This window comes from Salvelinus alpinus, chromosome 8 (genome assembly GCF_045679555.1).
Source record: "Salvelinus alpinus chromosome 8, SLU_Salpinus.1, whole genome shotgun sequence".
Lineage (NCBI taxonomy): Eukaryota > Metazoa > Chordata > Actinopteri > Salmoniformes > Salmonidae > Salvelinus > Salvelinus alpinus.
Window position 1 is genome coordinate 64,874,869 of NC_092093.1, and position 25,544 is coordinate 64,900,412.

Consider the following 25,544-nt stretch of genomic DNA (forward strand, 5'->3'; position numbering starts at 1 on the left):
GAGAGACCTAGAGACGGAGCTAGAGAGAGACAGAGAGAGTGAGAGGGACCTAGAGACGGAGCTAGAGAGAGACAGAGAGAGAGAGAGAGACGGAGCTAGAGAGAGACAGAAGAGTGAGAGGGACCTAGAGACGGAGCTAGAGAGAGTGAGAGGGACCTAGAGACGGAGCTAGAGAGAGACAGAAGAGTGAGAGGGACCTAGAGACGGAGCTAGAGAGAGACAGAGAGAGTGAGAGAGACCTAGAGACGGAGCTAGAGAGAGACAGAGAGAGTGAGAGGGACCTAGAGACGGAGCTAGAGAGAGACAGAGAGAGTGAGAGGGACCTAGAGACGGAGCTAGAGAGAGACAGAGAGAGTGAGAGGGACCTAGAGACGGAGCTAGAGAGAGACAGAGAGAGTGAGAGGGACCTAGAGACAGAGAGAGTGAGAGGGACCTAGAGACAGAGCTAGAGAGAGACAGAGAGAGAGAGAGAGAGAGAGAGAGAGAGACGGAGCTAGAGAGAGACAGAAGAGTGAGAGGGACCTAGAGACGGAGCTAGAGAGAGTGAGAGGGACCTAGAGACGGAGCTAGAGAGAGACAGAAGAGTGAGAGGGACCTAGAGACGGAGCTAGAGAGAGACAGAGAGAGTGAGAGGAACCTAGACGGAGCTAGAGAGAGACAGAGAGAGTGAGAGAGACCTAGAGACGGAGCTAGAGAGAGACAGGGAGAGTGAGAGGGACCTAGAGACGGAGCTAGAGAGAGACAGAGAGAGTGAGAGGGACCTAGAGACGGAGCTAGAGAGAGACAGAGAGAGTGAGAGGGACCTAGAGACGGAGCTAGAGAGAGACAGAGAGAGTGAGAGGGACCTAGAGACAGAGAGAGTGAGAGGGACCTAGAGACAGAGCTAGAGAGAGACAGAGAGAGTGAGAGGGACCTAGAGACGGAGCTAGAGAGAGACAGTGAGAGGGACCTAGAGACGGAGCTAGAGAGAGACAGAGAGAGTGAGAGGGACCTAGAGACAGAGCTAGAGAGAGACAGAGAGAGAGAGAGGGACCTAGAGACGGAGCTAGAGAGAGACAGAAGAGTGAGAGGGACCTAGAGACGGAGCTAGAGAGAGACAGAGAGAGTGAGAGGGACCTAGAGACGGAGCTAGAGAGAGACAGAGAGAGTGAGAGGGACCTAGAGACGGAGCTAGAGAGAGACAGAGAGAGTGAGAGGGACCTAGAGACAGAGAGAGTGAGAGGGACCTAGAGACAGAGCTAGAGAGAGACAGAGAGAGTGAGAGGGATCTAGAGACGGAGCTAGAGAGAGACAGAGAGAGTGAGAGGGATCTAGAGACGGAGCTAGAGAGAGACAGAGAGAGTGAGAGGGACCTAGAGACGGAGCTAGAGAGAGACAGAGAGAGTGAGAGGGACCTAGAGACGGAGCTAGAGAGAGACAGAGAGAGTGAGAGGGACCTAGAGACGGAGCTAGAGAGAGACAGAGAGAGTGAGAGAGAGACCTAGAGACGGAGCTAGAGAGAGACAGAGAGAGTGAGAGGGACCTAGAGACGGAGCTAGAGAGAGACAGAGAGAGTGAGAGGGACCTAGAGACGGAGCTAGAGAGAGACAGAGAGAGTGAGAGGGACCTAGAGACGGAGCTTGAGAGAGACAGAGAGAGAGAGAGGAACCTAGAAACAGAGAGAGTGAGAGGGACCTAGAGACGGAGCTAGAGAGAGACAGAGAGAGTGAGAGGGACCTAGAGACGGAGCTAGAGAGAGACAGGGAGAGTGAGAGGGACCTAGAGACGGAGCTAGAGAGAGACAGAGAGAGTGAGAGAGAGAGAGTGAGAGGGACCTAGAGACGGAGCTAGAGAGAGACAGAGAGAGTGAGAGGGACCTAGAGACGGAGCTAGAGAGAGACAGAGAGAGTGAGAGGGACCTAGAGACGGAGCTAGAGAGAGACAGAGAGAGTGAGAGGGACCTAGAGAAGGAGCTAGAGAGAGACAGAGAGAGTGAGAGAGAGAGAGAGTGAGAGGGACCTAGAGACGGAGCTAGAGAGAGACAGAGAGGGAGTGTGAGTGAGTGAGTGAGTGAGAGAGAGAGAGTGAGAGAGACCGAGAAACACAGAGAGAGAGAGAGAGAGAGAGAGGAACCTAGAGACGGAGCTAGAGAGAGACAGAGAGAGAGAGAGAGAGACCTAGAGACGGAGCTAGAGAGAGACAGAGAGAGAGAGAGAGACGGAGCTAGAGAGAGACAGAAGAGTGAGAGGGACCTAGAGACGGAGCTAGAGAGAGTGAGAGGGACCTAGAGACGGAGCTAGAGAGAGACAGAAGAGTGAGAGGGACCTAGAGACGGAGCTAGAGAGAGACAGAGAGAGTGAGAGAGACCTAGAGACGGAGCTAGAGAGAGACAGAGAGAGTGAGAGGGACCTAGAGACGGAGCTAGAGAGAGACAGAGAGAGTGAGAGGGACCTAGAGACGGAGCTAGAGAGAGACAGAGAGAGTGAGAGGGACCTAGAGACGGAGCTAGAGAGAGACAGAGAGAGTGAGAGGGACCTAGAGACAGAGAGAGTGAGAGGGACCTAGAGACAGAGCTAGAGAGAGACAGAGAGAGAGAGAGAGAGAGAGAGAGAGCTAGAGAGAGACAGAAGAGTGAGAGGGACCTAGAGACGGAGCTAGAGAGAGTGAGAGGGACCTAGAGACGGAGCTAGAGAGAGACAGAAGAGTGAGAGGGACCTAGAGACGGAGCTAGAGAGAGACAGAGAGAGTGAGAGGAACCTAGACGGAGCTAGAGAGAGACAGAGAGAGTGAGAGAGACCTAGAGACGGAGCTAGAGAGAGACAGGGAGAGTGAGAGGGACCTAGAGACGGAGCTAGAGAGAGACAGTGAGAGGGACCTAGAGACGGAGCTAGAGAGAGACAGAGAGAGTGAGAGGGACCTAGAGACGGAGCTAGAGAGAGACAGAGAGAGTGAGAGGGACCTAGAGACAGAGAGAGTGAGAGGGACCTAGAGACAGAGCTAGAGAGAGACAGAGAGAGTGAGAGGGACCTAGAGACGGAGCTAGAGAGAGACAGTGAGAGGGACCTAGAGACGGAGCTAGAGAGAGACAGAGAGAGTGAGAGGGACCTAGAGACAGAGCTAGAGAGAGACAGAGAGAGAGAGAGGGACCTAGAGACGGAGCTAGAGAGAGACAGAAGAGTGAGAGGGACCTAGAGACGGAGCTAGAGAGAGACAGAGAGAGTGAGAGGAACCTAGACGGAGCTAGAGAGAGACAGAGAGAGTGAGAGAGACCTAGAGACGGAGCTAGAGAGAGACAGAGAGAGTGAGAGGGACCTAGAGACGGAGCTAGAGAGAGAGGGACCTAGAGACAGAGCTAGAGAGAGACAGAGAGAGTGAGAGGGACCTAGAGACGGAGCTAGAGAGAGACAGAGAGAGTGAGAGGGACCTAGAGACGGAGCTAGAGAGAGACAGAGAGAGTGAGAGGGACCTAGAGACGGAGCTAGAGAGAGACAGTGAGAGGGACCTAGAGACGGAGCTAGAGAGAGACAGAGAGAGTGAGAGGGACCTAGAGACAGAGCTAGAGAGAGACAGAGAGAGAGAGAGGGACCTAGAGACGGAGCTAGAGAGAGACAGAAGAGTGAGAGGGACCTAGAGACGGAGCTAGAGAGAGACAGAGAGAGTGAGAGGAACCTAGACGGAGCTAGAGAGAGACAGAGAGAGTGAGAGAGACCTAGAGACGGAGCTAGAGAGAGACAGAGAGAGTGAGAGGGACCTAGAGACGGAGCTAGAGAGAGACAGAGAGAGTGAGAGGGACCTAGAGACGGAGCTAGAGAGACAGAGAGAGTGAGAGGGACCTAGAGACGGAGCTAGAGAGAGACAGAGAGAGTGAGAGGGACCTAGAGACAGAGAGAGTGAGAGGGACCTAGAGACAGAGCTAGAGAGAGACAGAGAGAGTGAGAGGGACCTAGAGACGGAGCTAGAGAGAGACAGAGAGAGTGAGAGGGACCTAGAGACGGAGCTAGAGAGAGACAGAGAGAGTGAGAGGGACCTAGAGACGGAGCTAGAGAGAGACAGAGAGAGTGAGAGGGACCTAGAGACGGAGCTAGAGAGAGACAGAGAGAGTGAGAGGGACCTAGAGACAGAGCTAGAGAGAGACAGAGAGAGTGAGAGGGACCTAGAGACGGAGCTAGAGAGAGACAGAGAGAGTGAGAGAGAGAGAGTGAGAGGGACCTAGAGACGGAGCTAGAGAGAGACAGAGAGAGTGAGAGGGACCTAGAGACGGAGCTAGAGAGAGACAGAGAGAGTGAGAGGGACCTAGAGACGGAGCTAGAGAGAGACAGAGAGAGTGAGAGGGACCTAGAGACGGAGCTAGAGAGAGACAGAGAGGGAGTTAGAGTGAGTGAGTGAGTGAGTGAGAGAGAGTGAGAGAGACCGAGAAACACAGAGAGAGAGAGAGGAACCTAGAGACGGAGCTAGAGAGAGACAGAGAGAGTGAGAGGGACCTAGAGACGGAGCTAGAGAGAGACAGAGAGAGAGAGAGAGACCTAGAGACGGAGCTAGAGAGAGACAGAGAGAGAGAGAGAGACGGAGCTAGAGAGACAGAAGAGTGAGAGGGACCTAGAGACGGAGCTAGAGAGAGTGAGAGGGACCTAGAGACGGAGCTAGAGAGAGACAGAAGAGTGAGAGGGACCTAGAGACGGAGCTAGAGAGAGACAGAGAGAGTGAGAGAGACCTAGAGACGGAGCTAGAGAGAGACAGAGAGAGTGAGAGGGACCTAGAGACGGAGCTAGAGAGAGACAGAGAGAGTGAGAGGGACCTAGAGACGGAGCTAGAGAGAGACAGAGAGAGTGAGAGGGACCTAGAGATGGAGCTAGAGAGAGACAGAGAGAGTGAGAGGGACCTAGAGACAGAGAGAGTGAGAGGGACCTAGAGACAGAGCTAGAGAGAGACAGAGAGAGAGAGAGAGAGAGAGAGAGAGACGGAGCTAGAGAGAGACAGAAGAGTGAGAGGGACCTAGAGACGGAGCTAGAGAGAGTGAGAGGGACCTAGAGACGGAGCTAGAGAGAGACAGAAGAGTGAGAGGGACCTAGAGACGGAGCTAGAGAGAGACAGAGAGAGTGAGAGAGACCTAGAGACGGAGCTAGAGAGAGACAGAGAGAGTGAGAGGGACCTAGAGACGGAGCTAGAGAGAGACAGAGAGAGTGAGAGGGACCTAGAGACGGAGCTAGAGAGAGACAGAGAGAGTGAGAGGGACCTAGAGATGGAGCTAGAGAGAGACAGAGAGAGTGAGAGGGACCTAGAGACAGAGAGAGTGAGAGGGACCTAGAGACAGAGCTAGAGAGAGACAGAGAGAGAGAGAGAGAGAGAGAGAGAGACGGAGCTAGAGAGAGACAGAAGAGTGAGAGGGACCTAGAGACGGAGCTAGAGAGAGTGAGAGGGACCTAGAGACGGAGCTAGAGAGAGACAGAAGAGTGAGAGGGACCTAGAGACGGAGCTAGAGAGAGACAGAGAGAGTGAGAGAGACCTAGAGACGGAGCTAGAGAGAGACAGAGAGAGTGAGAGGGACCTAGAGACGGAGCTAGAGAGAGACAGAGAGAGTGAGAGGGACCTAGAGACGGAGCTAGAGAGAGACAGAGAGAGTGAGAGGGACCTAGAGACGGAGCTAGAGAGAGACAGAGAGAGTGAGAGGGACCTAGAGACAGAGAGAGTGAGAGGGACCTAGAGACAGAGCTAGAGAGAGACAGAGAGAGAGAGAGAGAGAGAGAGAGAGACGGAGCTAGAGAGAGACAGAAGAGTGAGAGGGACCTAGAGACGGAGCTAGAGAGAGTGAGAGGGACCTAGAGACGGAGCTAGAGAGAGACAGAAGAGTGAGAGGGACCTAGAGACGGAGCTAGAGAGAGACAGAGAGAGTGAGAGGAACCTAGACGGAGCTAGAGAGAGACAGAGAGAGTGAGAGAGACCTAGAGACGGAGCTAGAGAGAGACAGGGAGAGTGAGAGGGACCTAGAGACGGAGCTAGAGAGAGACAGTGAGAGGGACCTAGAGACGGAGCTAGAGAGAGACAGAGAGAGTGAGAGGGACCTAGAGACGGAGCTAGAGAGAGACAGAGAGAGTGAGAGGGACCTAGAGACAGAGAGAGTGAGAGGGACCTAGAGACAGAGCTAGAGAGAGACAGAGAGAGTGAGAGGGACCTAGAGACGGAGCTAGAGAGAGACAGTGAGAGGGACCTAGAGACGGAGCTAGAGAGAGACAGAGAGAGTGAGAGGGACCTAGAGACAGAGCTAGAGAGAGACAGAGAGAGAGAGAGGGACCTAGAGACGGAGCTAGAGAGAGACAGAAGAGTGAGAGGGACCTAGAGACGGAGCTAGAGAGAGACAGAGAGAGTGAGAGGAACCTAGACGGAGCTAGAGAGAGACAGAGAGAGTGAGAGAGACCTAGAGACGGAGCTAGAGAGAGACAGAGAGAGTGAGAGGGACCTAGAGACGGAGCTAGAGAGAGAGGGACCTAGAGACAGAGCTAGAGAGAGACAGAGAGAGTGAGAGGGACCTAGAGACGGAGCTAGAGAGAGACAGAGAGAGTGAGAGGGACCTAGAGACGGAGCTAGAGAGAGACAGAGAGAGTGAGAGGGACCTAGAGACGGAGCTAGAGAGAGACAGTGAGAGGGACCTAGAGACGGTGCTAGAGAGAGACAGAGAGAGTGAGAGGGACCTAGAGACAGAGCTAGAGAGAGACAGAGAGAGAGAGAGGGACCTAGAGACGGAGCTAGAGAGAGACAGAAGAGTGAGAGGGACCTAGAGACGGAGCTAGAGAGAGACAGAGAGAGTGAGAGGAACCTAGACGGAGCTAGAGAGAGACAGAGAGAGTGAGAGAGACCTAGAGACGGAGCTAGAGAGAGACAGAGAGAGTGAGAGGGACCTAGAGACGGAGCTAGAGAGAGACAGAGAGAGAGAGAGAGACGGAGCTAGAGAGAGACAGAAGAGTGAGAGGGACCTAGAGACGGAGCTAGAGAGAGTGAGAGGGACCTAGAGACGGAGCTAGAGAGAGACAGAAGAGTGAGAGGGACCTAGAGACGGAGCTAGAGAGAGACAGAGAGAGTGAGAGAGACCTAGAGACGGAGCTAGAGAGAGACAGAGAGAGTGAGAGGGACCTAGAGACGGAGCTAGAGAGAGACAGAGAGAGTGAGAGGGACCTAGAGACGGAGCTAGAGAGAGACAGAGAGAGTGAGAGGGACCTAGAGACGGAGCTAGAGAGAGACAGAGAGAGTGAGAGGGACCTAGAGACAGAGAGAGTGAGAGGGACCTAGAGACAGAGCTAGAGAGAGACAGAGAGAGAGAGAGAGAGAGAGAGAGAGAGACGGAGCTAGAGAGAGACAGAAGAGTGAGAGGGACCTAGAGACGGAGCTAGAGAGAGTGAGAGGGACCTAGAGACGGAGCTAGAGAGAGACAGAAGAGTGAGAGGGACCTAGAGACGGAGCTAGAGAGAGACAGAGAGAGTGAGAGGAACCTAGACGGAGCTAGAGAGAGACAGAGAGAGTGAGAGAGACCTAGAGACGGAGCTAGAGAGAGACAGGGAGAGTGAGAGGGACCTAGAGACGGAGCTAGAGAGAGACAGAGAGAGTGAGAGGGACCTAGAGACGGAGCTAGAGAGAGACAGAGAGAGTGAGAGGGACCTAGAGACGGAGCTAGAGAGAGACAGAGAGAGTGAGAGGGACCTAGAGACAGAGAGAGTGAGAGGGACCTAGAGACAGAGCTAGAGAGAGACAGAGAGAGTGAGAGGGACCTAGAGACGGAGCTAGAGAGAGACAGTGAGAGGGACCTAGAGACGGAGCTAGAGAGAGACAGAGAGAGTGAGAGGGACCTAGAGACAGAGCTAGAGAGAGACAGAGAGAGAGAGAGGGACCTAGAGACGGAGCTAGAGAGAGACAGAAGAGTGAGAGGGACCTAGAGACGGAGCTAGAGAGAGACAGAGAGAGTGAGAGGGACCTAGAGACGGAGCTAGAGAGAGACAGAGAGAGTGAGAGGGACCTAGAGACGGAGCTAGAGAGAGACAGAGAGAGTGAGAGGGACCTAGAGACAGAGAGAGTGAGAGGGACCTAGAGACAGAGCTAGAGAGAGACAGAGAGAGTGAGAGGGATCTAGAGACGGAGCTAGAGAGAGACAGAGAGAGTGAGAGAGACCTAGAGACGGAGCTAGAGAGAGACAGAGAGAGTGAGAGGGACCTAGAGACGGAGCTAGAGAGAGACAGAGAGGGAGTTAGAGTGAGTGAGTGAGTGAGTGAGAGAGAGTGAGAGAGACCGAGAAACACAGAGAGAGAGAGAGGAACCTAGAGACGGAGCTAGAGAGAGACAGAGAGAGTGAGAGGGACCTAGAGACGGAGCTAGAGAGAGACAGAGAGAGAGAGAGAGACCTAGAGACGGAGCTAGAGAGAGACAGAGAGAGAGAGAGAGACGGAGCTAGAGAGACAGAAGAGTGAGAGGGACCTAGAGACGGAGCTAGAGAGAGTGAGAGGGACCTAGAGACGGAGCTAGAGAGAGACAGAAGAGTGAGAGGGACCTAGAGACGGAGCTAGAGAGAGACAGAGAGAGTGAGAGAGACCTAGAGACGGAGCTAGAGAGAGACAGAGAGAGTGAGAGGGACCTAGAGACGGAGCTAGAGAGAGACAGAGAGAGTGAGAGGGACCTAGAGACGGAGCTAGAGAGAGACAGAGAGAGTGAGAGGGACCTAGAGATGGAGCTAGAGAGAGACAGAGAGAGTGAGAGGGACCTAGAGACAGAGAGAGTGAGAGGGACCTAGAGACAGAGCTAGAGAGAGACAGAGAGAGAGAGAGAGAGAGAGAGAGAGACGGAGCTAGAGAGAGACAGAAGAGTGAGAGGGACCTAGAGACGGAGCTAGAGAGAGTGAGAGGGACCTAGAGACGGAGCTAGAGAGAGACAGAAGAGTGAGAGGGACCTAGAGACGGAGCTAGAGAGAGACAGAGAGAGTGAGAGGAACCTAGACGGAGCTAGAGAGAGACAGAGAGAGTGAGAGAGACCTAGAGACGGAGCTAGAGAGAGACAGGGAGAGTGAGAGGGACCTAGAGACGGAGCTAGAGAGAGACAGAGAGAGTGAGAGGGACCTAGAGACGGAGCTAGAGAGAGACAGAGAGAGTGAGAGGGACCTAGAGACGGAGCTAGAGAGAGACAGTGAGAGGGACCTAGAGACAGAGAGAGTGAGAGGGACCTAGAGACAGAGCTAGAGAGAGACAGAGAGAGTGAGAGGGACCTAGAGACGGAGCTAGAGAGAGACAGTGAGAGGGACCTAGAGACGGAGCTAGAGAGAGACAGAGAGAGTGAGAGGGACCTAGAGACAGAGCTAGAGAGAGACAGAGAGAGAGAGGGACCTAGAGACGGAGCTAGAGAGAGACAGAAGAGTGAGAGGGACCTAGAGACGGAGCTAGAGAGAGACAGAGAGAGTGAGAGGAACCTAGACGGAGCTAGAGAGAGACAGAGAGAGTGAGAGAGACCTAGAGACGGAGCTAGAGAGAGACAGAGAGAGTGAGAGGGACCTAGAGACGGAGCTAGAGAGAGACAGAGAGAGTGAGAGGGACCTAGAGACGGAGCTAGAGAGAGACAGAGAGAGTGAGAGGGACCTAGAGACAGAGAGAGTGAGAGGGACCTAGAGACAGAGCTAGAGAGAGACAGAGAGAGTGAGAGGGACCTAGAGACGGAGCTAGAGAGAGACAGAGAGAGTGAGAGGGACCTAGAGACGGAGCTAGAGAGAGACAGAGAGAGTGAGAGGGACCTAGAGACGGAGCTAGAGAGAGACAGTGAGAGGGACCTAGAGACGGAGCTAGAGAGAGACAGAGAGAGTGAGAGGGACCTAGAGACGGAGCTAGAGAGAGACAGAGAGAGTGAGAGGGACCTAGAGACGGAGCTAGAGAGAGACAGAGAGAGTGAGAGGGACCTAGAGACGGAGCTAGAGAGAGACAGAGAGAGTGAGAGGGACCTAGAGACGGAGCTAGAGAGAGACAGAGAGAGTGAGAGGGACCTAGAGACAGAGAGAGTGAGAGGGACCTAGAGACAGAGCTAGAGAGAGACAGAGAGAGTGAGAGGGACCTAGAGACGGAGCTAGAGAGAGACAGAGAGAGTGAGAGGGACCTAGAGACGGAGCTAGAGAGAGACAGAGAGAGTGAGAGGGACCTAGAGACGGAGCTAGAGAGAGACAGTGAGAGGGACCTAGAGACGGAGCTAGAGAGAGACAGAGAGAGTGAGAGGGACCTAGAGACGGAGCTAGAGAGAGACAGAGAGAGTGAGAGGGACCTAGAGACGGAGCTAGAGAGAGACAGAGAGAGTGAGAGGGACCTAGAGACGGAGCTAGAGAGAGACAGAAGAGTGAGAGGGACCTAGAGACGGAGCTAGAGAGAGTGAGAGGGACCTAGAGACGGAGCTAGAGAGAGACAGAAGAGTGAGAGGGACCTAGAGACGAAGCTAGAGAGAGACAGAGAGAGTGAGAGGAACCTAGACGGAGCTAGAGAGAGACAGAGAGAGTGAGAGAGACCTAGAGACGGAGCTAGAGAGAGACAGGGAGAGTGAGAGGGACCTAGAGACGGAGCTAGAGAGAGACAGAGAGAGTGAGAGGGACCTAGAGACGGAGCTAGAGAGAGACAGAGAGAGTGAGAGGGACCTAGAGACGGAGCTAGAGAGAGACAGAGAGAGTGAGAGGGACCTAGAGACAGAGAGAGTGAGAGGGACCTAGAGACGAGCTAGAGAGAGACAGAAGAGTGAGAGGGACCTAGAGACGGAGCTAGAGAGAGACAGAGAGAGTGAGAGGAACCTAGACGGAGCTAGAGAGAGACAGAGAGAGTGAGAGAGACCTAGAGACGGAGCTAGAGAGAGACAGAGAGAGTGAGAGGGACCTAGAGACGGAGCTAGAGAGAGACAGAGAGAGTGAGAGGGACCTAGAGACGGAGCTAGAGAGACAGAGAGAGTGAGAGGGACCTAGAGACGGAGCTAGAGAGAGACAGAGAGAGTGAGAGGGACCTAGAGACAGAGAGAGTGAGAGGGACCTAGAGACAGAGCTAGAGAGAGACAGAGAGAGTGAGAGGGACCTAGAGACGGAGCTAGAGAGAGACAGAGAGAGTGAGAGGGACCTAGAGACGGAGCTAGAGAGAGACAGAGAGAGTGAGAGGGACCTAGAGACGGAGCTAGAGAGAGACAGAGAGAGTGAGAGGGACCTAGAGACGGAGCTAGAGAGAGACAGAGAGAGTGAGAGGGACCTAGAGACAGAGCTAGAGAGAGACAGAGAGAGTGAGAGGGACCTAGAGACGGAGCTAGAGAGAGACAGAGAGAGTGAGAGAGAGAGAGTGAGAGGGACCTAGAGACGGAGCTAGAGAGAGACAGAGAGAGTGAGAGGGACCTAGAGACGGAGCTAGAGAGAGACAGAGAGAGTGAGAGGGACCTAGAGACGGAGCTAGAGAGAGACAGAGAGAGTGAGAGGGACCTAGAGACGGAGCTAGAGAGAGACAGAGAGAGTGAGAGAGAGAGAGAGTGAGAGGGACCTAGAGACGGAGCTAGAGAGAGACAGAGAGAGTGAGAGGGACCTAGAGACAGAGCTAGAGAGAGACAAAGAGAGTGAGAGGGACCTAGAGACGGAGCTAGAGAGAGACAGAGAGAGAGAGAGAGACGGAGCTAGAGAGAGACAGAAGAGTGAGAGGGACCTAGAGACGGAGCTAGAGAGAGTGAGAGGGACCTAGAGACGGAGCTAGAGAGAGACAGAAGAGTGAGAGGGACCTAGAGACGGAGCTAGAGAGAGACAGAGAGAGTGAGAGAGACCTAGAGACGGAGCTAGAGAGAGACAGAGAGAGTGAGAGGGACCTAGAGACGGAGCTAGAGAGAGACAGAGAGAGTGAGAGGGACCTAGAGACGGAGCTAGAGAGAGACAGAGAGAGTGAGAGGGACCTAGAGACGGAGCTAGAGAGAGACAGAGAGAGTGAGAGGGACCGAGAGACAGAGAGAGTGAGAGGGACCTAGAGACAGAGCTAGAGAGAGACAGAGAGAGAGAGAGAGAGAGAGAGACGGAGCTAGAGAGAGACAGAAGAGTGAGAGGGACCTAGAGACGGAGCTAGAGAGAGTGAGAGGGACCTAGAGACGGAGCTAGAGAGAGACAGAAGAGTGAGAGGGACCTAGAGACGGAGCTAGAGAGAGACAGAGAGAGTGAGAGGAACCTAGACGGAGCTAGAGAGAGACAGAGAGAGTGAGAGAGACCTAGAGACGGAGCTAGAGAGAGACAGGGAGAGTGAGAGGGACCTAGAGACGGAGCTAGAGAGAGACAGAGAGAGTGAGAGGGACCTAGAGACGGAGCTAGAGAGAGACAGAGAGAGTGAGAGGGACCTAGAGACAGAGAGAGTGAGAGGGACCTAGAGACAGAGCTAGAGAGAGACAGAGAGAGTGAGAGGGACCTAGAGACGGAGCTAGAGAGAGACAGTGAGAGGGACCTAGAGACGGAGCTAGAGAGAGACAGAGAGAGTGAGAGGGACCTAGAGACAGAGCTAGAGAGAGACAGAGAGAGAGAGAGGGACCTAGAGACGGAGCTAGAGAGAGACAGAAGAGTGAGAGGGACCTAGAGACGGAGCTAGAGAGAGACAGAGAGAGTGAGAGGAACCTAGACGGAGCTAGAGAGAGACAGAGAGAGTGAGAGAGACCTAGAGACGGAGCTAGAGAGAGACAGAGAGAGTGAGAGGGACCTAGAGACGGAGCTAGAGAGAGACAGAGAGAGTGAGAGGGACCTAGAGACGGAGCTAGAGAGAGACAGAGAGAGTGAGAGGGACCTAGAGACGGAGCTAGAGAGAGACAGAGAGAGTGAGAGGGACCTAGAGACAGAGAGAGTGAGAGGGACCTAGAGACAGAGCTAGAGAGAGACAGAGAGAGTGAGAGGGACCTAGAGACGGAGCTAGAGAGAGACAGAGAGAGTGAGAGGGACCTAGAGACGGAGCTAGAGAGAGACAGAGAGAGTGAGAGGGACCTAGAGACGGAGCTAGAGAGAGACAGTGAGAGGGACCTAGAGACGGAGCTAGAGAGAGACAGAGAGAGTGAGAGGGACCTAGAGACAGAGCTAGAGAGAGACAGAAGAGTGAGAGGGACCTAGAGACGGAGCTAGAGAGAGACAGAGAGAGTGAGAGGAACCTAGACGGAGCTAGAGAGAGACAGAGAGAGTGAGAGAGACCTAGAGACGGAGCTAGAGAGAGACAGAGAGAGTGAGAGGGACCTAGAGACGGAGCTAGAGAGAGACAGAGACAGTGAGAGGGACCTAGAGACGGAGCTAGAGAGACAGTGAGAGGGACCTAGAGACGGAGCTAGAGAGAGACAGAGAGAGTGAGAGGGACCTAGAGACAGAGAGAGTGAGAGGGACCTAGAGACAGAGCTAGAGAGAGACAGAGAGAGTGAGAGGGACCTAGAGACGGAGCTAGAGAGAGACAGAGAGAGTGAGAGGGACCTAGAGACGGAGCTAGAGAGAGACAGAGAGAGTGAGAGGGACCTAGAGACGGAGCTAGAGAGAGACAGAGAGAGTGAGAGGGACCTAGAGACGGAGCTAGAGAGAGACAGAGAGAGTGAGAGGGACCTAGAGACAGAGCTAGAGAGAGACAGAGAGAGTGAGAGGGACCTAGAGACAGAGAGAGTGAGAGGGACCTAGAGACGGAGCTAGAGAGAGACAGAAGAGTGCGTGTGTTTAGCGGAGCTGATTTAGTGAACAATGATAAGCACACTTGTCTGAAACCTGAAGAATACTGTTAGCTATTATATTCTTAACGTTTTGGACACGTCTTTACCTTGTTTGTGTCTGTGTGTATGTGTGTGTTGTAGAGATTGGTCCTGCCTCTGTGATGGTGGGGAATTTGGTGTCTGGGAAGAGGATCGCTATGGCCAGCGGCAGAGACCTGGGACAGACTGATGACAACGACCAGGTAACACGTCATTCCATTGCCACAGAAATTATGGCTTGAGATGGATTATTATTATGTTGGTGTCTGTGATATCATATCCTGTCGTGTGTCCTGTAGTTCCTGTTCCTGTCAGAGGTGCTGCAGTGGAGATCTCAGACGACGCCTGACCACATCCTCTACACACTGCTCAGCTCCCGGGTAACACACACACACACACACACACACACACACACACACACACACACACACACACACACACACACACACACACACACACACACACACACACACACACACACACACACACGCATACTATGATTTTTTTAAGGATTCTGTTATGATTGCTCTCTCTATCTCTCTCTCCCTCTAGGGGCTAGTGTCTAGTTCTCTGACCTGTCTTCAGCTCCATAAGAGGGCGGAGAGAGTTGCTGCTTTGCTGCTGGAGAGAGGAGGACTACAGGAGGGAGACCACATAGCACTGGTCTACCCACCAGGTAACACACACTCACTTAGCATGTACCCCCACACACACACACTCAGTTAGCATGTACCCCCACACACACGCACACACTCAGTTAGCCTGTACCCCCACATACACACGTACACACTCACTTAGCATGTACCCCCACAAACACACACTCAGTTAGCATGTACCCCCACACACACGCACACACTCAGTTAGCATGTACCCCCACACACACACACACACTCAGTTAGCATGTACCCCCACAAACACACACTCAGTTAGCATGTACCCCCACACACACACACACACACTCAGTTAGCATGTACCCCCACACACACACACACACACTCAGTTAGCATGTACCCCCACAAACACACACTCAGTTAGCCTGTACCCCCACATACACACGTACACACTCAGTTAGCATGTACCCCCCACACACACACACACACACACACACACTCAGTTAGCATGTACCCCTAAATACACTCCTCACTCCTTTGTGTGTTGCAGGTATAGATTTGATCGCAGCGTTCTACGGTTGCCTTTACGCTGGCTGTGTTCCTATCACGGTCAGACCGCCCCACCCACAGAACATCTCAACCACACTGCCCACAGTCAAGATGATCGTAGAGGTGAGAGGTCAAACACTGAGGTCAACTAGGGGTCAATACTGCCCGGTCAACTGGTAGAGAGGGGGATAAAGATGTAGTAGCATTCTATCTCTCTGTCCCTTCATCATCTCTCTGTCCCTTCATCATCTCTCTGTCCCTTCATCATCTCTCTGTCCCTTCTTCATCTCTCTGTCCCTTCATCATCTCTCTGTCCCTTCATCATCTCTCTGTCCCTTCATCATCTCTCTGTCCCTTCATCATCTCTCTGTCCCTTCTTCATCTCTGTCCCTTCTTCATCTCTCTGTCCCTTCATCATCTCTCTGTCCCTTCTTCATCTCTCTGTCCCTTCATCATCTCTCTGTCCCTTCATCATCTCTCTGTCCCTTCATCATCTCTCTGTCCCTTCATCATCTCTCTGTCCCTTCATCATCTCACTGTCCCTTCATCATCTCTCTGTCCCTTCATCATCTCTCTGTCCCTTCTTCATCTCTCTGTCCCTTCATCATCTCTCTGTCCCTTCATCATCTCTCTGTCCCTTCTTCATCTCTCTGTCCCTTCTTCATCTCTCTGTCCTTCTAGGTCAGTCGTTCGGCCTGTGTGATGACCACAGCGGTCATCTGTAAGCTGCTGCGGTCGAAGGAGGCGGTCGCCACAGTGGACATCAGGAACTGGCCTCCCGTCCTGGACACAGGTCAGCTCTGACCACATGCAGTGTATCTGTCAGGCTGTTAGCTGGTTGTTTGTACTGGTGTATAACTGAATATTATTCTGTGTTTTCAGATGACCTGCCAAAGAAGAAGCCTCCAGCACTATATAAGCCCTGTAACCCTGATGCCCTGGCCTACCTGGACTTCAGTGTGTCCACTACTGGCATGCTGGCTGGAGTACAGGTAACATTAACCCCTAACCTCTGACCTCCATCCATGACCTCTATCCTTTGCTATGCCTAGTGTCTGACATGTTTCGTGTGTGTGTGTGTGTGTGTGTGTGTGTGTGTGTGTGTGTGTGTGTGTGTGTGTGTGTGTGTGTGTGTGTGTGTGTGTGTGTGTGTGTGTGTGTGTGTGTGTGTGTGTGTGTGTGTGTGTGTGTGTGTGTGTGTGTGTAGATGTCCCATAATGCGGTGGGAGCGTTCTGTCGATCGGTGAAGCTGCAGTGTGAACTGTATCCCTCCAGAGAGGTAGCCATCTGTCTTGACCCCTACTGTGGCCTGGGCTTCGTCCTCTGGTGTCTCTGCAGGTACACACACACACACACACACCTGTTAAACAACTGTTTCAATGTCCAACAATTGACTTCCCGTTCTAACCTCTACCTCTCCAGTGTGTACAGTGGCCACCAGTCGATCCTGATCCCCCCAGTAGAGTTGGAGTCTAACCCAGCCCTGTGGCTGCTCGCTGTCAGCCAGCTCCGAGTCAGAGACACCTTCTGTTCCTACAGCGTCATGGAGCTCTGCACTAAAGGACTGGGCCTGCAGACAGAGGCACTGAAGGTACACAAACACACACACACAAACACATTTCACACGCAGAGAGAACTAAATACGCAGAGAGAACTAAATCAAGTGCTCTTTGAATTGACTCAGTTAACAGTGTGTTTGTGGCCTGAGGTGTTGTCTGATTGGTCGCTGATCGACAGGCTGAGTTTATTTTAAGAGGTTAACTTTCACCAATGGAAATTGCCATGGAAACTGAGCTGACTCACTGAGAGAAACACATAGAGAACAGATCCAGGAACAAACAACAGCTTTATATAGCCATCAGTAGGATGAGAGGGAGGTAACGATTGAAATGTTGTGTATTTAAAGTTAATACACCCTCCCCTCACTTCTCTTCCCCCCTCTCTCTTCACCCCATCCCTCCTCCTCTTCACCCCACTCTCTCCTCCTCTTCACCCCTCACACCTCCTCTTCACCCCATTCTCTCCTCCTCTTCACCCCACTCTCTCCTCCTCTTCACCCCACTCTCTCCTCCTCTTCACCCCACTCTCTCCTCCTCTTCACCCCACTCTCTCCTCCTCTTCACCCCACTCTCTCCTCCTCTTCACCCCACTCTCTCTCCCCCCCTCCTCTTCCTCTCCAGGCACGGGGCCTGGACCTGTCCCGTGTGAGGGCGTGTGTTGTGGTAGCAGAGGAGAGACCCAGGATGTCTCTAACACACTCCTTCTCCAAGCTGTTTAAAGACCTGGGCCTGCACCCCCGATCTGTCAGCACAGCATTCGGCTGTAGGGTCAACCTGGCTATCTGTCTACAGGTAGGTGTGTGTGTGTGTGTGTGTGTGTGTGTGTGTGTGTGTGTGTGTGTGTGTGTGTGTGTGTGTGTGTGTGTGTGTGTGTGTGTGTGTGTGTGTGTGTGTGTGTGTGTGTGTGTGTGTGTGTGTGTGTGTGTGTGTGTGTGCGTTTATGTACTGTACATGTTTGTTTGTGTGATAACATGGTCACTCTGTGCTGTGATTGGTTACAGGGCACCTCTGGGCCGGATCCCACTACAGTGTACGTGGACATGAGAGCTCTGCGGCATGATAGGTAAGTTTGCCGGTCAATCACAAAAACAACCAATCAGATCAATCATCCAATCAACTTGTATAACAGTGTTTTTTGTTTCTCTCAGGGTGCGGTTGGTGGAGAGAGGTTCTCCTCACAGTCTCCCTCTCATGGAGTCAGGAAAGGTGGGTCCTGAGCCATGTTTGAACATTTACAATCATAACGCTTCATAACTGTAGAGTCCTTAGACTCAGCTTCTCTCCTGACTGTGGTTCACTGGGGGGTTCGGCTGCAGCTCTCTACACATTGACCAGAATGCCTCATATGCTACAGTATATGCCGTATGTGGACCTGGGGATGGAAGCATTGTAGCGTAACCATGGTGACTGTTTCAGATCTTACCTGGCGTCCGCATCATCATCGCCAACCCAGAGACCAAGGGACCCCTGGGAGACTCCCACCTAGGAGAGGTCAGCACACACACATACACACTAATTGATTTAATGAACTTGTTTCATGATTTTATGTTGCCCCAATAAAGATGATTTAAATGCAATTCTCTGTCTCTCCCCCTCTCTAGATCTGGGTGCACAGTGCCCATAATGGCAGTGGATATTACAGTGGTTATGGAGAGGAGGTCCTCCAGTCTGATCACTTCACCTCCAGACTCAGCTTCGGAGACACGTCCACCATCTGGGCTCGCACCGGATACCTGGGCTTCTTACGACGTACTGAACTCACCGATGCCAGCGGAGGTATACACACACACACAAACATACACACACACACACACACACTAACACACACACTCACCCTTTCTCTCTGTTTCCTCCCCAGAGAGACATGATGCTCTGTATGTTGTGGGCGCGTTGGAGGAGGCCATGGAGCTGAGGGGGATGAGGTACCATCCTATAGACATAGAGACCTCCGTCATCAGGACGCACAAGAACATCATGGAGTGGTATGTTGCTATACACGCCTAAAATAGCTGTTTCTATTTCAATTCTTAATTAAGGTATAATCACTATAGATGTAAATTACGTGTGTGTGTGTGTGTGTGTGTGTGTGTGTGTGTGTGTGTGTGTGTGTGTGTGTGTGTGTGTGTGTGTGTGTGTGTGTGTGTGTGTGTGTGTGTGTGTGTGTGTGTGTGTGTGCCACAGTGCGGTGTTTCCCTGGACTAACCTGCTGGTAGTCGTAATAGAACTAGAAGGCTCGGAACAGGAAGCCCTGGACCTGGTTCCCATGGTGACCAAGGCGGTGCTGGAGGAGCATTACCTCATCGTTGGGGTCGTCGTAGTAACGGACATCGGGGTGATCCCCATCAACTCTCGCGGGGAGAAGCAGCGCATGCACCTCCGGGACGGCTTCCTACAGGACCAGCTCGACCCCATCTACGTGGCTTATAACATGTAACCCAGACGCCCCATCCTGGGGGGGTGGACCTGAGTGAGGGAGATGTGTGTGTATGTGTGTGTTAGCATGCGTGTGTATGGATATGTGCGTGTATATCGCTGGTGTTCATTTTAAATCAAGACGTACTGTATTTTTGAATCTGCACATGGTCATATGGTGTGGTGCCAGTTGTCTGATCCTTTAGTTGTGCTGTGGTGGAGGTATGGCTGTTTCTGCACCCCCGGTTAAACCTGACACCTAGACAGGAAGTCACTGTACAAAACCTTAAGGGAACACTGTGTATCGATAGACAGGAAGTCACTGTACAAAACCTTAAGGGAACACTGTGTATCGATAGACAGGAAGTCACTGTACAAAACCTTAAGGGAACACTGTGTATCGATAGACAGGAAGTCACTGTACAAAACCTTAAGGGAACACTGTGTATCGATAGACAGGAAGTCACTGTACAAAACCTTAAGGGAACACTGTGTATCGATAGACAGGAAGACTGACTGGACCACTAGTAGTTGTTGTTAGGAGAGAGAGAGAAAATATCTCTGAACATATCTGTTTTCTTGATGAAATACACATTAAAAATAATGTTATTAAAGTATATTGTCAGAAGAAGACAGGGGGTTCAGATTAGTGTATAAATATAAATATTGTATATAAACATAATCTATATGGAGAGATAACTAAAACACACTGAGGACTAGCCCTGTTATACAGCACTCTCCACCCACACCCTGTGTACATGTGTGCGCGTGTGTGTGTGTGTGTGTGTGAGCGCAATGCAGCAATCCTCTTATCAGAATCACATTCTCGATTTCTTTCCTAAAACCCATTGACTCCTAAATGCCAAGTGAATCCGTTAGAAGTAAACCATTGTTTCTATCCCACATTGTTTAAACATTGTACGCATATGATTATGGTAATATGTGATTCTGCTAAGCAGAGAGCCCAGTAAGTAGCAGAGGAAAAATGTAGTTGCAAGGAGTTGTAAAACTGAGCTCTGGACCAGAGACACAATGCTTTCTGAATGGCCCCCTGTTTCCTTTATAGTACACTACTTAGTACAAGTAGGACTCCATGTAGGGAATGAGGTGGTATTTGAGACACACCCACAGTGAAGTGTTCTAACAAAGAGACACACCCACAGTGAAGTGTTCTAACAGAGACACACCCACAGTGAAGGGTTCTAACAGAGACACACCCACAGTGAAGTGTTCTAACAGAGACACACCCACAGTGAAGTGTTCTAACAGAGACACACCCACAGTGAAGTGTTCTAACAGAGACACACCCACAGTGAAGTGTTCTAACAAAGAGACACACCCACAGTGAAGTGTTCTAACAGACACACCCACAGTGAAGTGTTCTAACAGAGACACACCCACAGTGAAGTGTTCTAACAGAGACACACCCACAGTGAAGTGTTCTAACAGAGACACCCACAGTGAAGTGTTCTAACAGAGACACACCCACAGTGAAGTGTTCTAACAGAGACACACCCACAGTGAAGTGTTCTAACAGAGACACACCCACAGTGAAGTGTTCTAACAGAGACACACCCACAGTGAAATGTTCTAACAGAGAGACACACCCACAGTGAAGTGTTCTAACAGAGACACACCCACAATGAAGTGTTCTAACAGAGACACACCCACAGTGAAGTGTTCTAACAGAGACATACCCACAGTGAAGTGTTCTAACAAAGAGACACACCCACAGTGAAGTGTTCTAACAAAGAGACACACCCACAGTGAAGTGTTCTAACAGAGAGACACACCCACAGTGAAGTGTTCTAACAAAGAGACACACCCACAGTGAAGTGTTCTAACAAAGAGACACACCCACAGTGAAGTGTTCTAACAGAGAGACACACCCACAGTGAAGTGTTCTAACAGAGACACACCCACAGTGAAGTGTTCTAACAGAGAGACACACCCACAGTGAAGTGTTCTAACAAAGAGACACACCCACAGTGAAGTGTTCTAACAGAGAGACACACCCACAGTGAAGTGTTCTAACAGAGACACACCCACAGTGAAGTGTTCTAACAGAGACACACCCACAGTGAAGTGTTCTAACAAAGAGACACACCCACAGTGAAGTGTTCTAACAGAGAGACACACCCACAGTGAAGTGTTCTAACAGAGACACACCCACAGTGAAGTGTTCTAACAGAGACACACCCACAGTGAAGTGTTCTAACAAAGAGACACAGTTTAGTTTTTTTATTTTATATATATGTTAGTCATAAGCTATTACTTATGGCATCTTATATGCATGTTATCAGTTATAACTTTTCTGTGAAAAACATTTTAGTGCTCCTTATGCTTTGTTTACATTCAGCTTTTGAGTTTGATCATTATAAACACAACACATTTCATTCTTATTTAATTCATCAGCTACTTTTGTCTCAGAGAGCTATAATATGATGCCATGTATGAAAAACATGCATATCATGACGTGTATTTATTTGCTTGTTATTCTGTACTGGAGAATGTTGATGGCATTATCAGCCCCTGACTGTGTGTTGGAGAGAAACGAGTCTGGTGGGTAGGGTTAAACCTGGTCCAGAAACTAGAGGTGAGAGAGACTGCACGGTGTGTGCGTGTTCGTATGTATATATTGTGTGTAAATAGTGTTGATTTTGTACGGTACAGGTGTGTGTGACTGTTTTGTACACATGATGAAAAGATCAAAAGGACACTTTCATAAGAGCCTTCCATTGGCTCAATGTCACACTATACGGTGCAATAAAGTGCTTTGATTGGTGTGCTGTTATTGGTTCACATGCTTTCAGTTGTGCTCAGCTGAGAGGGGAAGGAGTATCACATGTTCTACGATCAGTTCCCTTCACCAATCCTAACCTGAAGCAGTAGGGGGTGGAAATGCTAAACTGACCTTAGATCTTGGTTGACTTCTAACCCTACTCTATGGACAGATTTTTCAACACTAATGGGGGCTTCCAGTGCAGGGGTTCCCAAAATGTTTCACTTGGAGCCCCCCTTCCAGCATTGGGGAACACCCCAATGAATTTTGCAGGTTTAAAGCTTATTTCCTGCAATTCTCCACATTTTGTCATGAGGTACAAATACAATTTTTCAGATTTAAAGCAAATTTTCTTGCAATTCTATACATTTGGCCATGTCTAATGTGTATTCATGTGATGTTTGAGTGACTAAAAAATGACAACTATCTATGGGCTAAAAGACATTAGCTGACATGGGCTAGTTGATCTGGACATTTCTGACAAGTTATAAATAGCTCTAAGGTGTGTAATGACTGACATGACAAGAGGAAGTGATGATGCACTACCCAATTTAGAAATTGCACCTTGTGCATTCTACTATTACAACTTTCAACAGTAACCACTGCTCTAGCGGACAAGTAGGAACTGAATAGAGGCTACTCAGAGCATCAGTGGGTTCCCATATTTACATTATCATGTCATAACAGGAAACTGTGTGTGTGTCACACATGAATATGTTGGTACTGAGGCGCAGACCCACACACACACTTTAAAACACACACAAACGGATCTCAGACAAACACATCTGAAGATGAATTTGTCCAAATAAGGCTAACATTCGTACTATTCCTCTGAAGTTCCCAATATACGGTACAGTACCAGATACAGTACATCAGTACAATACTCAACCAATGAGAGAGAAGGAAATAGGGAAAAAGAAAGAGGAGAACTGTGAAAACAGACAATCTGATGGATGTTATATATTAGGAAACGTCGTCAAAATATTTCCAAACCGGGTGGGTTGTCTCTAATTTATGCTTTGGCCACAACTACAAGGATGAGTCAATAACATTTTGGGGTATGAGTTGATATGACATGAGCTGTTAAAAATGAGGGACTTTCAAAGATCTGAGACTATCACTCGCCCTCTTTTCTTTCTTTCTCACTCCCTTTCCCCACCCTCTTGTCATGGACAATACCACAACTCCTTTAAGACCATCTCAGGCTATTAAATCGAACCTTCCAGGGACTTAATGTGACAGAAGTGGTTGTGTGAGGACTGAATCTCTCTCTTTATTTCTCTCTCTTTCTCTCGCTCTCAGCCATGTGAATGTTGTTATGGTATAAAGACATTCTTCATCATCACATTAAACTCGTAAATGACTGAATGATCTGTGAGGCAGACAGAACACAGCTGGGATGAGTTTATCACTGGAATTTCATCCTCTCGTCTCTCCTCTTTTCATTCTATGCTGTTCTTCACTCTATGCTGTTCTCTCCTCTTCACTCTATGCTGTTCTCTCCCCTTCACTTTATGCTGTTCTCTCCTCTTCATTCTATGCTGTTCTCTCTCCTCTTCATTCTATGCTGTTCTCTCCTCTCTTCTCCTCTTTTCACTCTGCTGTTCTCTCTTCTCCTCTTCACTCTATGCTGTTCTCTCTCCTCCGCTTCACTCTATGCTGTTCTCTCTCCTCCTCTTCACTCTATGCTCTTCTCTCTCCTGCTCTTCACTCTATGCTGTTCTCTCTTCTCCTCTTCACTCTATGCTGTTCTCTCTCCTCCTCTTCACTCTATGCTGTTCTCTCTTCTCCTCTTTTCACTCTATGCTGTTCTCTCTTCTCTTCACTCTATGCTCTTCTCTCCTCGCTTCTTATCTTTTCACTCTATGCTGTTCTCTCTTCTCCTTTTCACTCTATGCTGTTCTCTCTTCTCCTTTTCACTCTATGCTGTTCTCTCCTCTCTTCTCCTCTTCACTCTATGCTCTTCTCTCCTCGCTTCTTATCTTTTCACTCTATGCTGTTCTCTCTCCTCTTCACTCTATGCTGTTCTCTCTTCTCCTCTTCACTCTATGCTGTTCTCTCTTCTCCTCTTCACTCTATGCTGTTCTCTCTCCTCCGCTTCACTATATGCTGTTCTCTCTTCTCCTCTTCACTCTATGCTGTTCTCTCTCCTCCTCTTCACTCTATGCTGTTCTCTCTTCTCCTCTTTTCACTCTATGCTGTTCTCTCCTCTCTTATTCCGCTTCACTCTATGCTCTTCTCTCCTCGCTTCTTATCTTTTCACTCTATGCTGTTCTCTCTTCTCCTCTTCACTCTATACTGTTCTCTCTTCTCCTCTTTTCACTCTATGCTGTTCTCTCTTCTCTTTTCACTCTATGCTCTTCTCTCCTCGCTTATTATCTTTTCACTCTATGCTGTTCTCTCTTCTCCTCTTCACTCTATGCCCTTCTCTCCTCGCTTATTATCTTTTCACTCTATGCTGTTCTCTCTTCTCCTCTTCACTCTATGCTCTTCTCTCCTTGCTTCTTATCTTTTCACTCTATGCTGTTCTCTCCTCTCATTTTCACTCTATGCTCTTCTCTCCTCGCTTATTATCTTTTCACTCTATGCTGTTCTCTCTTCTTCTCTTCACTCTATGCTCTTATCTCCTCGCTTCTTATCTTTTCACTCTATGCTGTTCTCTCCTCTCCTTTTCACTCTATGCTGTTCTCTCTTCTCTTTTCACTCTATGCTGTTCTCTCTTCTCCTCTTCACTCTATGCTGTTCTCTCTCCTCTTCACTCTGCTGTTCTCTCTCCTCTTCACTCTATTATGTTCTCTCCTCTTCTCCTCTTTTCCCTCTGCTGTTCTCTTCTCCTCTATGCTGTTCACTTCTCTTTTCACTCTATGCTGTTCTCTCCTCTCTTCTCTCCTCTTCACTCTATGCTGTTCTCTCCTCTTCACTCTATGCTGTTCTCTCTTCTCTCCTCTTCACTCTATGCTGTTCTCTCTTCTCTCCTCTTCACTCTATGCTGTTCTCTCCCCTTCACTCTATGCTGTTCTCTCTTCTCTCCTCTTCACTCTATGCTGTTCTCTCTTCTCTCCTCTTCACTCTATGCTGTTCTCTCCCCTTCACTCTATGCTGCTCTCTCTTCTCTCCTCTTCACTCTATGCTGTTCTCTCCCCTTCACTCTATGCTGTTCTCTCCTCTTCTCCTTTTTTCACTCTGCTGTTCTCTTCTCCTCTATGCTGTTCTCTTCTCTTTTCACTCTATGCTGTTCTCTCCTCTCCTCCTCTTTTCACCTTATCCTGTTCTCTTCTCCTCTTTTCACTCTATACTGTTCTCTATTCTCTCCTCTTCACTCTATGCTGTTCTCTCTTCTCTCCTCTTCACTCTATGCTGTTCTCTCCCCTTCACTCTATGCTGCTCTCTCTTCTCTCCTCTTCACTCTATGCTGTTCTCTCCCCTTCACTCTATGCTGTTCTCTCCTCTTCTCCTTTTTTCACTCTGCTGTTCTCTTCTCCTCTATGCTGTTCTCTTCTCTTTTCACTCTATGCTGTTCTCTCCTCTCCTCCTCTTTTCACCTTATCCTGTTCTCTTCTCCTCTTTTCACTCTATACTGTTCTCTCCTCTCTTCTCCTCTTTTCACTATATGCTGTTCTCTCCTCTCAATCGACTCCCCTCCCCCTCTCCTTTCTCTGTTCTTCTCCTTACCCTCTCTCTCCTCTTCTCCCCTCTCTCCTCTCTTCTTCTCTTTTCTCCTCACAGGAATACACCAGAGTACCTCTGATGGGACATCTATCTTTCATTATAATTATCTGACAGTCAGTCTGGCATTACAGAGCACTATCAGCTATCAGGTTTCTAAGACTACGAGCATGTAGAGTGTAGTTCAGGTGAAGGCCGCTAGAGGTCCCTGTGGTGGTGCTGTAAACTGAAGGCGGGGGAGAGGGCACACCAGGCAGGTAAACCTAAGCTACA

At 50.2% G+C, this 25,544-nt stretch overlaps 1 protein-coding gene across 5 annotated transcripts in view; it reads left to right on the forward strand.

Moving 5' to 3' along the window:
• Window positions 1-21,608, forward strand: part of LOC139583506 (disco-interacting protein 2 homolog C-like) — a 58,632-nt gene extending 37,024 nt beyond the window's left edge. For all 5 annotated transcript variants that reach the window (XM_071414666.1, XM_071414662.1, XM_071414664.1 and 2 more), the window contains exons 23-37: window positions 13,795-13,895; window positions 13,992-14,072; window positions 14,245-14,368; window positions 14,854-14,975; window positions 15,534-15,645; window positions 15,735-15,844; window positions 16,060-16,190; window positions 16,275-16,443; window positions 17,033-17,203; window positions 17,413-17,474; window positions 17,560-17,617; window positions 17,828-17,902; window positions 18,013-18,187; window positions 18,270-18,393; window positions 18,593-21,608. In XM_071414666.1, the coding sequence (XP_071270767.1) occupies window positions 13,795-13,895; window positions 13,992-14,072; window positions 14,245-14,368; window positions 14,854-14,975; window positions 15,534-15,645; window positions 15,735-15,844; window positions 16,060-16,190; window positions 16,275-16,443; window positions 17,033-17,203; window positions 17,413-17,474; window positions 17,560-17,617; window positions 17,828-17,902; window positions 18,013-18,187; window positions 18,270-18,393; window positions 18,593-18,845 (1,868 nt within the window). In that variant the 3' untranslated portion in view covers window positions 18,846-21,608. The remainder of the gene's footprint in view (window positions 1-13,794; window positions 13,896-13,991; window positions 14,073-14,244; window positions 14,369-14,853; window positions 14,976-15,533; window positions 15,646-15,734; window positions 15,845-16,059; window positions 16,191-16,274; window positions 16,444-17,032; window positions 17,204-17,412; window positions 17,475-17,559; window positions 17,618-17,827; window positions 17,903-18,012; window positions 18,188-18,269; window positions 18,394-18,592) is intronic.
• The last annotated feature ends 3,936 nt before the right edge of the window (window positions 21,609-25,544 follow it).